At 39.0% G+C, this 19,426-nt stretch overlaps 1 protein-coding gene across 2 annotated transcripts; it reads right to left on the minus strand.

The window, feature by feature from the left end:
• Positions 1-620: 620 nt before the first annotated feature.
• On the minus strand, positions 621-17,036 carry LOC126457398 (uncharacterized). 2 transcript variants are annotated; one of them, XM_050093657.1, is made up of 3 exons: positions 16,140-17,036; positions 1,506-6,549; positions 621-1,334 (listed from the first exon to the last, which is right to left on the minus strand). In XM_050093657.1, the coding sequence occupies exons 1-2, from the start codon at positions 16,294-16,296 to the stop codon at positions 5,993-5,995; spliced, it is 714 nt and encodes a 237-aa protein (XP_049949614.1). In that variant the 5' UTR covers positions 16,297-17,036; the 3' UTR covers positions 621-1,334; positions 1,506-5,992. The 2 variants fall into 2 exon arrangements, with proteins under 2 accessions (XP_049949614.1, XP_049949613.1); XM_050093656.1 differs by having other exon boundaries at positions 621-1,359.
• Positions 17,037-19,426: the final 2,390 nt, after the last annotated feature.

Genomic DNA, 19,426 nt, shown 5'->3' on the forward strand with positions numbered 1-19,426 from the left:
ATTCAACTCAGTCTGAAATAGAGTGTTCCAGAGGGAGCAAACAAAAGTGATATTGGGTAATGAATACAATCCTGCTGCACATTCAAGTAGTGATTCATCAGACAGCAGTGTAGATAATGACCAACCAAGGGTTTCTTCCAACTACAATGATGCTGTAATAGTGGGGTATTGATTTACGACTTGCAAGTAATGCTATTAGTCATAGAAGGAGATGACAAAGTGGGTAAAATATTACAATTTGTATAACTGTAAAACATAAAACTAATTTATATATTTTTTATGTTGTGTTTTCTCATAATTTCTAAATTTTGCAGTGTTGCTATAATACAAAATGCTGAAAGGAGAGCTGATATTGATTACCAAGAGTTTGAGACTGATGGAATGGCATGGACAGCTACAGCATTGCACCTACAAACTCTGCAGGAAGGCAGCGCCAACAAAATGTTATTCAAGAGACTGCTGGATCTACAGGGCTTGCAAAGTGTCCTGTTTCCACTGTAAGGAAAAACAAGTTTTTGTATCTGCTTTGGATGCAGCAGATATAGAAGAAAGTTTGGACAAAGAGAGCATTATATACTGAATTGGACTGTTCAAATATTAAGAAAGATTACAAAAACATATTGACAGAGTATCTTTACTTTTAGTTTTGTGACACAATCATGACCACAACTCTCACTGTACATTTCCACTGTAACATACTTCTGCAGAATGTTCTCTAGCTGTGCTCACCTTGTTACTTTCAAGTATTCTTTGCATATTGTGGGCACTTGCAATACTATTGTTGACACATACTTTGACACACATACACTTATCAGTTTTTGCACTAAATTGAATTTTTGGAATTCCTTCCACTGATAACCTATGGAAACATACTGAATTGCTAGTTACAGTAATGGCATCAAATGTCACTTTGCATAATCCTACCTACATTTTCACTTAGATCTGTAAATATTTTAATCACTTTTTCTGTAAGGCACTTTTCATTTATTTGATGAAGGTCTTTCTGCCACTTCAGTCTTCCTTCATTTGTATCTTTCCTAGTCCTTAAATAATGAGGCACACCTGCAAAAAATCTTGGCATTGTGCCACCTGTTCATTTGAGTCCAGCTCTTTCAGTATTTCAGCTTTTTTTTCAGCATATCTTTAAACATATTGAAGTTTATTATCTCCTGTTCTCCACAGTACTTAGCACAGACCATGTATATCTTGGAAGGTAACCAAGTCTCTTTTTGGAACTGGTTTCAGCCAGTCAATGTTGTGTGTCCATATTTGCTGGGAACCAGAACACCTTGATGTAGCTTTTATCGCCACTGGAACATAACTGCTTTAACATCCTGGAATACAGTAATAGTGTGGCATCTGAAAAATATCACGGAATTAACAGTAATACATATTTCCTGCAGATAATGAACTACTCTTTACTACCATTTTGACTACATGGTTTTACTCTCTTACATCAATTTTAAATTTTGTTTCTATATGAAAATATTAGTCAGAAAACTCACCTTTATAGATAAATCAGCTATCTTTGGATGTCTACATATGCATATCTCTCAGCATACAAAGCTCAAACACTCTCAATCTGTTCATCCTGTAACCAGTAAAGTAGGCCATCTTCACAGTGCTGCTACTTCTCATAACTTCAGTTTGTGTAGAGTAGGCCATAATATTATATCCACTGTCTCAAATAATAGAAATCATTTGCATTAGAAGTTAAAATGCTGACGAAGCTAGACGCAAGTTGTCGACCTTCTATTTCTTCCGCTGAGAAGCTACCCATTACAATAAGGTAAGCTGCTGCAAGTGTGAGCGACATTAAAAATGCCACAATGAAAAGTTCATTTCTAGTAAGACCACCTAGTATTGCACTTTATTTGATGAAGTACAGTCTTAGACATAAAACATATTCACTGCTGAGCCGCCCAGACACTGAGTGAGCTCCCTTAAGGTGCCAATAGAAATGGCTGCACCTGAAAATTCTAAGTACAACCATATGCATGACCTGACAACACTGTAGGATGTGGAAGTTTCAGGAGGAAATGTAGTCTTCTACTCTAGCTGTAAATGCTGGTGGTCTAGAAGTAAAGGCTGCACAATGATAACGGAAAGTATCGGAAAAATATCGAAATCAAATCCACTCACTGCTGACCTCTCCTCCCCCCCCCCCCCCCCCTCTTTTCTTAATACTGCTAAAGGTATCAGTCTTGTGGGACCTCAAAGATAATTTTCTCCACTTTCTAGCCCACCAGTAACAACAAAACTTTCCGCAAAACAGCTTGTGGCTGCACCAAGATCAGAACAGTTAATGCTTGGGAGTTCCCATGCCCTACAGTGGCAGCCAACACCGGGTGCCTTCACATCAGTCGCCATCCAATGATCTGATCAAGACACAGTGCACTTTGCCATATTCTGCTCTCACATTGTTACTGTGAAATTGGTTCTTATTGTAATGTTATTTTCCACACAAAATAACTCTGATAAATTGAGTGAACACTGTGCAGTTACACAAGATGCATAAGATTCTGCAAATGTATTTATCAAGTGCCATTTTCTTATTTAAAGTTCTAGTTTTTGCCATGCAGCTACGTTTTGGACTCTGCATACAGTTGTAGAACACTATGCATGTTGTGTAATTGCAATCAATTTATTGAAGTTATTTTGTGTGGAAAATCGGACTTTCAATTTAATAAAATTTGTTTAAGTGTTTAAGTTTCTATAGGCTTGCAACTGGTAAACTACTTGAGCACTGCCAGACTGTTTTATGTAATGTAAGAGATATGTATTGTTGATGTTAATTTGTCCCATGTTTACTTTTCGTGTACAATAAACTACTGAAAAATGCTATTAAAATATGCATTGCCTTAGTACAAATGAATTACTATTTACAACTATAACCTTACACAAATATCAAAAAATAAATTATCTGTAAAACAGGCATACCAACATCAGCACAAATTTGTAAGATATTACTGGCACACACTTTGGTCTTCAAAGCAGTCTGAATTTACATGATACCCTGTGTCATACTCAAGTAGTATGGAAATTATATATTTGGAGTATACAAATGAAGGAGTCCAGTTAAGAAACTATTCACTACCACAATTTCACATATGAAATAGTGTCTCTACAAATACCAAGAATTATCTTGATAGAAGCAGAAAAGGGCATTATCAATTGTGCAATAACACACATTTTTCAACCTTACAATATGTGGTACTGGAAGTAATGAAAGAACTTATGATGCAGGAATTTTCTTAAGTTTTCCCCACTGGTTTGGAATCTGGCTGATGGAGGCTCTGTCACAGAACAGGGAAAATATTGGCCTACATTGAGAATGGAAACAAGACCAGATGCTGCACTTATTTTGCAGTATGACCCCATCACCTCTGAGCCAGCAAAGATCTATGGCATTTGTTTCTCCCAGTGGTGGCTAGGACAGATAAACCTCAATGTAAAACATGAAATTAGCTGCAATTTCTGTGTGAAGCATGCTCCCTGGGTGCAAAACTCTAAATCGCTTATCCCATGTCACATTTTAAGTCACTCCGACTGTTCAACAGAAATGGCAAGAAAATATCGAGTGAATTTAGTATTAGATGCAAGACATTATCTGTTCACACTCCCTTTTCCTCGAGGAAATGCTCCCTCTCTTTTTTTTTAAGGGGGTCAGCCACTGATTTCTTCTTTAGAAGTTAACATAAAGGCATCATCAAATCGTCACAGTACCAATATTGCAAAGGAATGTTCAATGAGCGAACTGATGATACTTGAATACAAATGTAACAGTATTCACCCCGTTGATTTTTGTTGCTTTGAATCAGAACATGCAGTGCCACTGCACCCAACCTCTTGCATGCAAATGCTGCAGTTCAACATATATGTCAATTATTGAGCCTTTCTGAATATGGAAAATCATTCACAGGAAAATGAACTTTCTTGAAACATGAAAATCCTTTCCTTTCCTGACATTATTGTTATATACTCACCTCAGACATGAAACAAATGTTTTGATTTGCTTCCACCTCTGTTGCACTGCACCCCCAATCCCCCCCAATTAAACCCGAAGTGAACAACATGTCCCAAATGTTAGGCATTTTCCTTCCACCTTCAACTGTTTTATAATGCTTAAGCAACTTCCATAAGACTGAAGTAAACAAATTCCAATCTATAACCCCACAATAAATACTAGAACTTTAAATCAGAAAATGATACTTGATAAACACACCCACAGCAAACTAAGCATCCTGTGTAGCTGCATGGTGTTCACTCAATTTATTGAATGTACTCTGCATGGAAAATCAAAGAACAATAAGAAATAATTTTATGCTAACAATGTACAAGCAGAAATGTGCCAAAGTGCACCATGATCAGCTGGTCAGACAGTAGCTGGCATAAAGGTGCCCAATGGCAGTAGCCACTTTAGGACAAGGAAAGTGTAGCAGAAACAGCTCTGATCACAACACAGCGATGAGCTCTTTTGTTTGTGGTTTTGCTATTAGTGGTACTTAGAAAATGTAACATTATTTTTGATGTTCCATGAGACTTACACCTTTAATAGACAGCCAAATTGCAGTTCAAAAATAAAGGAATGAGTGAACTTTAATTCACTACTTTGCATCTCCATTGTGTGACGTTTACAACTAGACCACTAGCAGATACAGCACTGTACAGCTTGAGTAAACTCTTCCACATCTTACAGTGTTGCCAGATCATGCAGATTTTGAATTCTAAGGAGCAGCCACTTTTACGAGAGACTAAGTGGAAAACTTGGACTTAGTCTTGTGGCAGCCGGCTGGTGGCCATGTTTTACATCTAAGACTGTACATATACACGGAGGTGACAAAAGTCATGGGATACCTCCTAATATCACGTCAGACCTCCTTATGCCCGGCGTAGTGCAGCAACTCGATGGGGCATGGGCTCAACAAGTCACTGGAAGTCCCCTGTAGAAATACCGTACCACGCTACCACTACAGCCACCCATAATTGCACAAGTGTTGCCAGTGCAAATTTTGCCGCAAACTAACCCCTCAATTATGCCACATAAATGTTCGACGGAATTCATGTTGGGCAATCTGAATGTCCAAATCATTTGCTCGAAACATTCATAATGTTTTTCAAACCATTCTCTAGCAACAGTGGCCCACTTCCATGAATCATTGTCATCCATAAAAATTCCATTGTCGTTTGGGAACATGAAAACCATGAATGGCTGTAAATGGTCTCAAAGCAGCCAAACATAATCATTTCCAGCAATGATTGGTTTCAGTTGGACAAAAGGATCCAGTCCATTCCATGTAAACACAGCCCACACCACTATGGAGGCACCACCAGCTTGCACAATACCTTGTTGACATCCTGGGTTCATGGCTTCAAGGTCTCTACACCACACTCAAACCCTACCATCATCTCCTACCAACTGAAACTTGGACTCATCTCACCAGGCTGTGATTTGTTTTCAAGCTCTATGCAAACACTGCTGCTCTCAGTCATTAAGTACAGGGCACTGTTTGTGTATTCTCGGCACACTTGACACTGTGGATCTCAGAATATTGAATTCTCGATTTCCGATATGGAATGCCCTATGCATCTAGCTCCAGCTACCATTCCACATTCAGAGTCTGTTAATTCCTGTTGTGTGGCCATAAGCACATCAGAAACCTTTTCGTACAAATCAACTGAGCACAAATGGTAGCTCTGCAAATGCACTGCCCTTTTATTCCTTGTGTACATAATGTTACTATCACCTGTATTTGAGCACATCACTATCCCATTACTTTCGTCACCTCATAATGTAAACAATGGTTACAAGTTAAAAAGTAACAGCTGCTCCATATCCTAAGGTAGAATGTAATTCTGCTTGAAGTGTATTCACAAGAAGCATTGTCGAATTTGAGGGGAAATCCGTCACCATCGATCTTGTAGCAGTGGATGATTAACTCTGTGTAGTGGCATAAATTTGTTAATTAGATGCAGTCTATGATGAGGAAAATCACGATGTATCATTCTCAGCTTCATCCAGCTGCTCATTCAAAAGCAACAGGAATTTTGCTTTCAGGTCTCTCCTACGCCTGTCACTAAGTTTCTTGAAATCAGGGAGGATGGATTGAAAAAACATCCAGTCAGCATCACCAGCTGATGACGCCCAGTTTCTCTTCATTTCATTAAATTGTTTAATTTCCAGCCAGTCAGCATACACTTTATGGGCATCGCTGTTGCTGGCTTCGGCTTTTCTTTTAGGAGGAGTTGATTGTAGCACCACATCACAATCAACCAAATCACACATTTCTTCCGAAATTTCACAACTTTCCATTTCCTGATGGTCTGTGGTGGTCAGCGTTGCATTTGAAGCTGCCATGTTGTCTTCATTTTCCTCAAGTGGAGATACATTCCCAGAAGAAGGAGCCCCTTTCATGTATGGGTGAAGAAATGAGAGGTGGGGGGCCAAATAATATGGTTTCTTTAGCCTTCCTGATCCTGATTTCAAAGGTTTCAATGACCTTCCAAAAGCAGTGCGGATGTTTTTCCATCGGTCACGACAAATCTGTTCTGAAAATTAAGGCAAAATAAAGTAAATACAAAGTAGGTGCATGTTTAAAAATTACTTAAGATTATATCTGTTTCTATAATGTAAACACTTGTCAATTATATTGACGATTACTTAGCATACATGTACGATGTAGAAGTGATGTATATTTTCCAATATTTGTTATTACAATATTTAATTTCTGATGTAACCCCACAAATATTCATTCATTATTATTGCAGGTATTTGGCTACAAGAAGCAGCTTTCAAGACCATCATTTATGGTTGTCCTAGATCAAAATATTTGGAAAGTTACTGCAGATCAGTACGCTGAACTGTGAAATCTGCCAAACTGGGTCAGTGCTGTGTCCTCCGAGTCTTTTGCAGTGGCTTACTTCAATAAAAGCTGAGTCGCTTCAAATAACACATTGAGCCTACAATAGTTATCTTTGTCATTGTCCTCAGAAGTTAAAATAACTGACTCCAGGGGCTGGCATGATATTCCGCTTTTACAAGTATGGTAGTAGCATCTAAAAAACATGATGAATTAATGGGAGCAACAATATGGAGCAGGGCAAGGAAGAGTGAGGGATAGCAGGGTAAGGGTGGCAGAGAGGAATCAGTGCTGCCTGGCAGAGCATGCAGGGACTAGAGGTGGCAGGACAGGGCTGATAAGTGCAGTGTCAGGAGGCTGTGGGGGAAGGAATGGGAGAGCTTTTCATTTTTCTCCTCATCTCCCTCCTCCATCTGCCATGCAGCACCGATTCCTCATTCCTCCCCCCCCCCCCCCCCACCTGTACCCTGCTATCCCTCCCCCTCCCCTCTTGCCCACACTGTTACTCCTATTCAGTGTGTTTCTGTTACAGTCTGGGTGGAGTGGTTGGAGGTAGCTATGACCTGTGTGAGAGGTGTGTGTGCTTGTGAGAATGTATGTGCATTTTTCTTTTCTAAAAAGGTATTGTCCAAAAGCTTATTCGTAATAGTCTTTTCATCGTGCCTGTCTGCAACTACATCACTTGGTCTTTGTGTCAATGTATTTGCAGCTGCCTACTGCTAGAGGGCTCCAAATTGTAATGTATAGCATGACGGTGTATAATGTAACTATGTCGGTGCATGTTGTAATCTATTTTTGAATTCTAAGAGTTTGTCTATACATGTGGCACCCTCTCCATGTTACAATGCGAGACCACACAGCCACTGATCATCCTCCATTCACACCCAACTTGGCCCCAACTGATTTTCATCTATTTCCATAACAAAGAACACCTTTGAGGACTTCACTTTGATAGTGAGGAAGCAGTGCAATCACAGGTGAGGTTGCTCCACCAACAAAGTCAAACATTCTGCAATGATGGTATCAACAAGCTGGTCTCTCATTGGGAGACGTGTTCATTGTCAGGGTTACAAAATAAATATGTAGACATGAAGAATAATGTCAATTTGTTGTCTTATTTAAAAATCTTTCCAAGTTTTCACATAAAAAATTTGAAGGCATTACTTTTCAGCGTGTTCTCATATTTATATCTGTTCTCTAGGCAATGTTCAGCCTGGCTGACTTCACACATTCCCTTTGTTTAACATGTCATGACTGCTCAGCACAAAACTCAGAAATCATTCTAACAGTTTGTCCTTTGTAAAGATTACCACATTCGCAGGGGACACCATACATGCTAGGAACTCAGACTTATGCTGCCTTTAATGGGGCCTTACATCTCAGAAGCAGGCCGCAGCACTGGTTTCAGTCCATGTTCCTGCTGCATGCTAGTCACTGCCCCACTGTATGGAAGGAATGCAGCTAGCTCAGCCTCTTCCACCAATTCAAAAGCTGTCTTTCAATGGTGGAACTTGAAAGTTTTTACTATCTCTCCTTAACTGTCACCATTCTCCCTGAACACGTGTCTCAAATGCTGAAACTCAGACTGTGCATGGTCATCACCCAAAATAATCTTTGCCTAGTGTACTAATTTGTTCATGGCTGCTTTCTTGTGTAAAGGGTGGTAAAAGTCACTATTTTTTCAAGAACCAGTCTTATACACTGAATGACCAAGCCAGCCTCGTGCTTTCCACTCAGCTCAAACAGCTAAGAACATAAGCTGGCCATCCCTCTCCATCTAAACAGTGACTTAAATGTTAGGCTGGACACTGTTCATGTGGCTGCTTCAGTGCATTTTCATCACGAGCCCATATCAAGAAGATATTGTCAATGTACTATATGAAGCAATTTGGATGCAGTCCCACAGAGTTCGAAGCTTGCACCTCAAAGTGCTCCATGAAGAAGTTCAGGAAAGATGGAGACAGTGGGCATCCCATTACTGTGCCCCGCATCATCTCATAACATTCACAGCAGTACAAGTAGTACATTGTCATTAAGGCACAGCAGAATAGCTTTAGAGTAAAGGAGGATACTGAAGGCCCAAAAATGTTCAAATGTGTGTGAATTTCTAAGGGACCAAACTGCTGAGGTCCCTAGACTTACACACTACTTAAACAAACTTATGCTAAGAACTGAAGGCCCAAAGATCCCGCTTTTCTTGTATCAGCACCCTCATAAAAAGTGACAATGTCCAGACTAACCATTACATCATTCCGGCCTATCTTTATTTTCCTGAGGGTAACAAAATGCTGTTCAGTGTCTTCAGTCCACACTAACTACTGGTCTCAGAGGAATGACTTCATCTGTATGTTCAGCAATCCATAAAGTGTGGCATTAATTTCTTCAACATTTCTTTTGGCATGTGAGCTACCTTTCATAACTTCCCTATCTTTCTGTGATAGCCCGTGTTGATCGAGACTAAGCTGCCAGAATGAATCATCCTTTAATAAATTAGCAGATGACAGACTTAAGTGTTCAGGACCACAGTGGCATTTCCAGTGTTTTCTGGTAAGACAACCAAGTCCTCTTTCTCACACAATAAAATGAGCACTCATGATGTATTAAACAAAGGGAACTTGTGAACTTATCCAGGACTTCCAGGTAAGACATCCTGTGAAATATTAGTAAATGCCTTCTCTGAAAACTACCTGGAACAAACAGTTAGGAACACCACTCATGATGGAAATATACTGGTTCTATTGGCAACAAACAGACCTGACCTCTTTTAGGATCTTCACATCAAAGCTGATATCACTGATCATGATGCAGTTGTGGCAACAATGATGACCACAGTACAAAGGACAACTAAAACAAGCGGAAAGATATATATGTTCAATAAGCTAGATAAAACATCAGTAGTGTCATATCTCAATGAGGAACTTGAAACTTTCAGCACAGGGCAGAAGCATGTACAGGAACTCTGGCTCAAATTTAAAAGAATAGCTGACCACGCACTGGATAGGTACGTACCCAGAAGAACAGTTCATAATGGGAGGGACCCTCCATGGTATACAGTCACTGTAAAGAAATTTCTTTAGAAGCAGAGATTACTGCATGATAGGTGTAAAACAAAGCCTAGGGATATAGACAGAGAGATACTGAATGAAACACATTTGGCTGTCAAGAAAGCAATGCCTGATGCCTTCAGTGACTATCATAGCAGAATATTGTCAAGTGATCTTTCAGAGAACCCAAGGAAATCCTGGTTGTATGTAAAGGCTGCCAGTTGCACCAAACTTAGTACCCCGTCCCTGGCGAGTAGCAAAAGCAAAAGCTGAAATGCTTAACTTTGTTTTCAAATGTTCCTTTACAAAGGAAAACCCTGGATAACTGCCCCAATTTAATCATCAAACCACTGAAAAGATGAATGAAATAAATATTATTGTCAGTGGTGCTGAGAAACAGCTGAAGTCATTAAAATCAAACAAGCTCCCGGGCATGATGGGATCCCTGTCAGATATTATACTAAATTTGTGACTGAGTTAGCCCCTCTTATAAACATAATCTATCGTAGATCCCTCGAACAAAAAAACCCTGCCCAATTCTAGGAAAAAAGGCACTGTCTACAACCATCAACAAGAAGGGTAGTAAAAGTTATCCACAAAACTACCGTTCAATATCCTTGGCATAGGTCTGTTGTAGAATCTTAGAAAATATTCTGTGCTCAAACATAATGAGATATCTTGAACAAAATGACCTCCTCACTGCCAACCAAAATGGATTTCAAAAACATTGATCATGTGTAACCCAACTCACACTTTTTCTCACATGACATACTGAAAGCTTTGGATCAAGGCAACCAGGTAGATGCAGTATTTGATTTTTGAAAAGCATTTGACTCAGTATCGCACATAGGCTTTTTGTCAAAAGTACGATCATAAGGGGTATCAAGTGAAATTTGTGAATGGATTGAGGACTGTTTGGTAGGGACAACACAGCATGTTATCTTGGATGGAAAGCCATTGTCAGGTGTAGAAGTAACTTTGGGTATGCCCCAGATAAGTGTGTTGGGACTCTTGCCGTTCATATCGTATATCAATGACTTTGCAGACAATATTAACAGTAAAATCAGGCTTTTTGCAGATGATGCAGTTATCTATAATGAAGTACTCTCTGAAAGAAGCTGCATAAATATTCAGTCAGATGTTGATAATATTTCAATGTGGTGCAGAGTTTGGCAACTTGCTCTAAATGATCAGAAATGTAAACTTTTGCAATTTATAAAAAGAAAAAGAAAAAAATTGTTCCAGCATAAAGTCAAGTGCCGGCATGCCAGGCAGAAACGTTAGAGCAGAGAGGGCTGTGAAGAAGATGTCAGCCAATAGAATGCTGACTGACCCCTCACTAGGACAACACGAGACAACAGTGGCATCTACACGAAGAGGACATAAGCACCACGCCGCCTGGCCGCGGCCCAGTTGTAGACAAACCATTCAACAAGCTTTACAGCAACAACTTAGGAATTGTATTGTTTCACTTGTATTAGGAGTTGTGTATACTGAGGAGATTTTCTTAATTTGTTTGTCGCCCACTGCTTGCAACACCTCATTGTAAATTTCTCAATGTTAAGTATTGTCATTTATCTTACTGTACTAAAAACTCATTAATACGATTTGCTTGGATTGTTGTCTAGCAATCTGAGAAAGCAGGTTTCCTAGACACCTGAGTCGTGGCCCCTTATATCAATCTTGTCTACAGTGTGCGTATCGGGAGAATGACTCACGCCTGCAAAGTGACAGATGGTCTGAAGCAGGTTCAGTCAAGCACATAGTTCTAATTTTCATCTGCTAGAGGACAGTAGCAGACAGGACTGAACAGGAAGAATTATGATGTAGTTAAGAATCTTGACCACCAGAGTCCAGCAGTGTACAGAGACATTCAATAAACAGGTCAATAAAATGTTTTTGTGAATTGTTCTGTTTATTTCTTGAAGGCTTTTTTTGTTTATTTATGTTTGTACAGTTTTGTATATGCTTTTAGTGGTGTGAATGTGGTCTAAAGTAAATATGTAGATCACTGGTCTACTGGTGAATACTGTACGAACTAGTGTGAGAAAGTTTTAAGGCAGTGTGAATGCAGGCGACAGGGAATTTTGTATCACAATAGGTTAAGTAAGTTTACAGTAAAAGGAAAGCTAATAAAGAGCAAATAAAAAAAAAAAAAGTAAAGTATAAACAAAATGTTAAATGTTTATTTTGGAAAAAAGTACAGTTCGAAAGTGTGGAATTTGTTGATTGGTTAATCATGAAGAGTGCAAACTAACACAGGAGGATAATGTTTTTCTATTGGCTTTAAAGAAAACTGACCAATCAGACGGAGTATTCTTCACACATCTTTTTTCTTGGAAATATAGAATGCTGACAGCAGTCTAAGGGAGTCGGAGCCAAGCCTTTCAATGGTATGATCATGCATAGTATGAGCTCCAAAGGAAGTTATAATTTGCCATTTTAGTTGTGCTACATGTTTCAAAAGTGTTTTAGAGTGAAGGCTTATTTATATTCCAGTGTACTTTTTTTTTAGAAATTATGGATTTTTTAAGTAATTCTGTGTGTCAGAAAAGACAGTAATTCTGCGTGGCATATTGAGCAGATCGGTGACTATAATCTTGAGCACATTAGACACCGATAAACTTAATAGTATGGCGAGCATCTTCATTTCAGAACAATCCGTGCTTAGTAGCTGTTCAGATTTCGGGAAATACATTACCATAAACTCATTCAAAATGAGAACATTTCAACATATCCAAGGGCATTATTGCTGCTAAACTTTCTATAATTACATTCAAAGTGACTGACCAGTGATGTGTACAGTAACAGCACTGACAGATGGAGCACAATGTGCTGGAATAGCCTCCTCTTATTGCTATGAGCAGCTATGCAGAGCTGCAAACCTGCTGATGTTGGTGCTCTGGCAGCACAGATAGGAAAACTGCTTTTCTCGTCCTGTGGTAGTTAAACTACCAAGCATAAACACAGTCTAATGGCACTGTGCTTGTGTTCATACTCTAATAATAAAAAAGAAAATATACAAGCTGGTTTATTATTCTTTCCTTCGTTCCAAAACTCAATGTTTCTGTAGTAGATAATAATATAGGCCTCTCAGGTTCACATCCTCTCCTTTGGCTAACAGCGAAAAAAAATCTACATTTGACAGATGCTTGTCATATGGAGTAGTCTTGATTTGCCAGACCATTAGCTCATCACAGTACAGTCTCACTTCTGTGACAACACACTACTGAGCTACAGTACATTTATAAAATACTAAAATGAGTTACTTTATGATCTGCACAACAATCCAACATCCTCTGGCTGCATACTGCAGCAAACTATATAATGAATATTGTTGTATTATTGCGCTGACGAGTGTTTACTTGCAACAACAGAGCAAAATACGCAAAAACCGTTCAAATAATTCACAGGTGTCCAGTGCACATGTAGTACCACCAGCGGTAGGGAGTAAGCTGTGCGTCTTCCCGATTCATATTCTCTTAGGTCCCATTCAACTCTATTGTAATTCTGACATCGTCATGGTATCCAATAATTAAAGTTTTATCTGTTCGTCGAAGCAGCTGACGACAAATTTCATTCCAACCAAAATTTTTAAGTGACAAACTGAGGATTGCACAATTTGTATGCCTGCAATTAATGTTTTCAGAACCTTAAATGAGGGCTCATCATAGCTAACACTTGGTTTCAGAATCATGAAAGAAGGTTGTATACATGGAAGAACCCTGGAGATACTAAAAGGTATCAGATAGATTATATAATGGTAAGACAGAGATTTAGGAACCACGTTTTAAATTGTAAGACATTTCCAGGGGCAGATGTGGACTCTGACCACAATCTATTGGTTATGACCTGTAGATTAAAACTTAAGAAACTGCAAAAAGGTGGGAATTTAAGGAGATGGCACCTGGATAAACTGAAAGAACCAGAGGTTGTACAGAGTTTCAGGGAGAGCATAAGGGAACAATTGACAGGAATGGGGGAAAGAAATACAGTAGAAGAAGAATGGGTAGCTTTGAGGGATGAAGTAGTGAAGGCAGCAGAGGATCAAGTAGGTAAAAAGACGAGGGCTAGACGAAATCCTTGGGTGACAGAAGAAATACTGAATTTAATTGATGAAAGGAGAAAACATAAAAATGCAGTACATGAAGCAGGCAAAAAGGAATACAAACGTCTCAAAAATGAGATCGACAGGAAGTGCAAAATGGCTAAGCAGGGATGGCTAGAGGACAAATGTAAGGATGTAGAGGCTTATCTCACTAGGGATAAGATAGATACTGCCTATAGGAAAATTAAAGAGACCTTTGGAGATAAGAGAACCACTTGTATGAACATCAAGAGCTCAGATGGAAACCCAGTTCTTTGTATGAACATCAAGAGCTCAGATGGAAACCCAGTTCTAAGCAAAGAAGGGAAAGCAGAAAGGTGGAAGGAGTATATAGATGCTCTATACAAGGGTGATGTACTTGAGGACAATATTATGGAAATGGAAGAGGATGTAGATGTAGATGAAGATCAAATGGGAGATACGATACTGCGTGAAGAGTTTGACAGAGCACTGAAAGACCTGAGTCGAAACAAGGCCCCCAGAGTAGACAACATTCCATTGGAACTACTGACAGCCTTGGAAGAGCCAGGCCAAACAAAACTCTACCATCTGGTGAGCAAGATGTATGAAACAGGCGAAATACCCTCAGACTTCAAGAAGAATATAATAATTCCAATCCCAAAGAAAGCAGGTGTTGACAGATGTGAAAATTTCTGAACAATCAGTTTAATAAGCCACAGCTGCAAAATACTAACATGAATTCTTTACAGACGAATGGAAAAACTAGTAGAAGCCTACCTCGGGGAAAATCAGTTTGGATTCCGTAGAAATATTGGAACACGTGAGGCAATACTAACCTTACGACTTATCTTAGAAGAAAGATTAAGGAAAGGCAAACCTATGTTTCTATCATTTGTAGACTTAGAGAAAGCTTTTGACAATGTTTACTGGAATACTCTCTTTCAAATTCTAAAGGTGGCAGAGGTAAAATACGGGGAGCGAAAGGCTATTTATAATTTGTACAGAAACCAGATGGCAGTTATAAGAGTCGAGGGACATGAATGGGAAGCAGTTGTTGGGAAGGGAGTAAGACAGGGTTGTAGCCTCTCCCCGATGTTATTCAATCTGTATATTGAGCAAGCAGTAAAGGAAACAAAAGAAAAATTCGAAGTAGGTATTAAAATCCATGGAGAAGAAATAAAAACTTTGAGGTTCACCGATGACATTGTAACTCTGTCAGAGACAGCAAAGGACTTGGAAGAGCAGTTGAACGGAATGGATAGTGTCTTGAAGGGAGGATATAAGATGAACATCAACAAAAGCAAAACAAGGATAATGGAATGTAGTCGAATTAAGTCGGGTGATGCTGAGGGAATTAGATTAGGAAATGAGACACTTAACATAGTAAAGGAGCTTTGCTATTTGGGGAGCAAAATAACTGATGATGGTCGAAGTAGAGAGGATATAAAATATAGACTGGCAATGGCAAGGAAAGCGCTTCTGAAGAAGAGAAATTTCTTAACATTGAGTATAGATTTAAGTGTCAGGAAGTCATTTCTGAAAGTATTTGTATGGAGTGTAGACATGTATGGAAGTGAAACATGGACGATAACCAGTTTGGACAAGAAGAGAATAGAAGCTTTCGAAATGTGGTGCTGCAGAAGAATGCTGAAGATTAGATGGGTAGATCACATAACTAATGAGGAAGTACCGAATAGGATTGGGGAGAAGAGAAGTTTGTGGCACAACTTGACCAGAAGAAGGGATCGGTTGGCAGGACATGTTCTGAGGCATCAATGGATCAACAATTTAGTATTGGAGGGCAGTGTGGAGGGTAAAAATCGTAGAGGAAGACCAAGAGATGAATACACTAAGCAGATTCAGAAGGATGTAGGTTGCAATAGGTACTGGGAGATGATGAAGCTTGCACAGGATAGATTAGCATGGAGAGCTGCATCAAACCAGTCTCAGGACTGAAGACCACAACAACAACAACAACAACAACAACAACAACAAAACAACAAGAAATGAGAGCTCCTCCATTTCAGTTTCGAATGAAACAGTTTTAGAATACGATTAACGTTTTACAACCACAGGCCAAAATCGTGCGTTTGTTACATGAATTACAAACTGCAACGACAAAGTTAAGGATTTCCAAATGACGATACAGATTCCACGAGTTCTTACCAGTTTCCTTCATTTCAGTTGCTATATTTTTCCAAGCCAAACTCGTCACATCTGCCCTTGAATAAGATTTCATTGTGTGATTCCACAGACAAGGATTTTTTTCAACAAGCTGCACGAAAAAGATCATCTTCGAACACTCTTCCTGTGTTAACGACATATTGACTATACACAGTACCGAAGGAAATATAAAAACGAAGACGTCTTGAATGGACACGTGCGATAGGGCGCAGACAGCCAAGCGCCTTGGCTCTCATTTGTTATCATTTATGTTTAGTACCGGCAGCATGCGAAAAAAAGCAGCTCTGGCGTCGTATGTGACACGTCACTGCCAACCTTGTCGTGGACACTGATTACGTCTGTTTATACGGTCAAACCACGATTTACAGCACACTCGAGACATTCTAGAATATTGCTCACGTTTGTAGAACCCGTGCCAAATAAGACTAATTGGGGACACTGAACTTATAAAGTGAAGGGCAGTACGAATGCTCACAGGTATGGATGACCCATGGGGGAGTAACACAGAGATAATGAAAGAACTGAAGTAGTGGACTTCTGAAGGCAGACGTAAACCATTCCGAGAAAGTCTCCTAACACAGCTTCAAGCACTGGCTTTAAATGACGACTCTAGGAATGTATTATATCCCCCTCCTTATCCCACAGTAGGGACTGTGAGGGCAAAAATAGAATAATTACAGCACACACAGAGGTATTCAAATAATCTTTCTTCCCGGGCTCCATACTTCAATGAAACTGCAAGAAACTCTAAAACTGGTAATGCGGGACGTGCCCTCTGCCATGCACTTCACGGCTGGACCCATGTAGGTGTAGACAAAAAAGAAGGTATAGCTCGCCATTCATGGCTAAATACAATCTTTTGCTACATTCCACACGCGGCAGCAACTATCAGATCACAGGCATTTGGCCTCTCCAGTTTGCACCGAAAGTAAACAAAACTACAGGCGTCTAAAGCTAGCGAAATGAGGGATGCTCAACTACCGGACCTACCGATAGATGGCTCTAGCGCGTGCCGGCAAGACGTTGTATAATTGAGTGTCCGCCATATCTGAATTTGGCAAACAAACGAAGTGTCAAAACACGGATGAAAATGTTTTTCGTTCTGCGCCCTCATAAGTATTTTATATTGGATGTTCTAGATATCTACACATCAACATAATGAAGTGTTTCTAATCTAGCGAGAAAAAACAGTGACAGTTCTGCTATGAAATTCCTAAATTCGAGTGTGTTTTGAAAGTTTGACAAGCGGACCTATAAATTGTTTACCATTTTATGAGTGCTTTACTTATTTGCCCGTTTTAAAACACTATTTAAGATTCAATGGAGGTCAACAAATTACCTTACTTGCCGAAACTTTTAACTACTGGTATAATTCGGAAAATCAAGTGTGGACAACAGTGAAGACGTCTCTTGAAAAAAAGTTGACATCGTTTGCTGAGGGGTATCTTTACTGACAACAGAAATTACAACTGAACTATTAAAGTATTACTTACGTATAAACAGAAAAAAATGTTATTTTTCTTTATCTGAAGTGATGCATTGCAATGCTGACACTGTAATTGCAACATGTACTTACGAATTTGGCTCTCCCTTTGATCAGTAATTTAAATGCCATGATTTTATTAACGCCTGTACATGACACGGTGTATTTAAACTGAGTGATATGGTAGAAGCACCAGTATTTAACGGTGCTTCAGTCTTTGATACGAGACAAGAAATACATTTGAATGAGATAAACTCAAAGCCCAACATTAAGGCTCCTCTTAAATGCATGACTTGTATTGGACTGATCCATGATGATGTAGGGAGTGAAGGAAGTTGTTGAAAATAACCTCGATCACAGCTGTTAATTTTAAGGTTGGCGTGTCTTAAAACTGTAATTTTCCAGTCTGACACCCAAACAAATTTAAAATTGAATTCGAAACATGTCAGTGAGCAAAATTAATTACACTTTGACTTGCAACCACAGAATTCTATTTCTGTGAATCTTGGTTCCAGTCTTTGACATGGTGTCAATCACTGGAATGAGTGGTTGTCAGTATACGGCCCAAGCAAAAAACAAACCTGAAAGTGAAAGCTGCAGAAGCTGGCCAGACAGGCACCCCAATGGCTGCTACAATCTGTGTGAGACAAGGGTGACATTATATTGCAAATTTATTGTAAAAAGTTCCATATTGTCTGAATTTGTCCTATACTGACAGGACAATCTAATCCAGTCGATTTTCTTATCTGCAAAAGTACACTAGCCAATACCAGTGGCACAAAGGTAGTGCCACATTACAAACTATCTGGTAACAACGGAAGTATTAGTGGACAATGTACAGTAAATAATATGTAATAATCTGAGAAATTCAAAATTGGTTTGAAGAAATAGGACAGTATTGGGAAAGAGAGTAACATTTTGAAAATAACAAATGACGCAAGTAGAGTTCTCAGTTATGAAAGCTCGCTTAAATTTTTTTCCCCTCACTCTCTTTTCGATTATCAAGGGAAAAATGTGATAACATAAAAGTGCAAGAAAGTTGTGTACAATGTTGGAATTGATGAAAAAGAAAATCTCACTATGCTTCCTCCTCCATGTGAAGAGTATTCCTGTAATAATAGCTAATAGCATACCAAGAACATGAGGGTGTCACAGTGGAGATCTGTTTTGTGGTACAGACACCTGATACAACTATTCCACAACAAAACGTACTTTCAGTAGGTGTGGTACCAGTGCACTCCCACAGGATAACAGAATATTATGTACTCCAGGAATCACATTGGGTACACCACATACAGCATAAATTGTACAGCAACTACAATGCTTTGTGAGCAAGTAATAATAGTCAGTATCTTTAATTTTAACATAACTCTTGACTCCCATAATTATCTGCTTATACGTGTGCTTGTACTACAGGTTATTGGTAAAGCAAATACTAATTGAATACGTCTTCACACTTTTAATACTTAGCAGAAATTCTGAAAAAAGTAAATTGTTTTATTACTGTATCACCTCTATGGCGAATTAAGAGGTACTGACTGGTTTCTTTGAACGTTTAATAGAAGCCTTCTTTTTTACCTGCTATTGATTACGAGCCATTCCAAGTTCTGTACAGAACAATCTCTCGCATTTTTCATGAGGTTTGTTATTCTGTACACTAATATTTCATCTTCTGAATGGTAAATAATGCATTCAGACAGTGCTGGTATTAAAGGTAATTCATGAAATAAATTATATTTAAGCCAGAAAATTAAAGGTTCCACATGGCACATGAAAAGTACCTTGC

Source organism: Schistocerca serialis, chromosome 2, assembly GCF_023864345.2.
Source record: "Schistocerca serialis cubense isolate TAMUIC-IGC-003099 chromosome 2, iqSchSeri2.2, whole genome shotgun sequence".
Taxonomy (NCBI): domain Eukaryota; kingdom Metazoa; phylum Arthropoda; class Insecta; order Orthoptera; family Acrididae; genus Schistocerca; species Schistocerca serialis.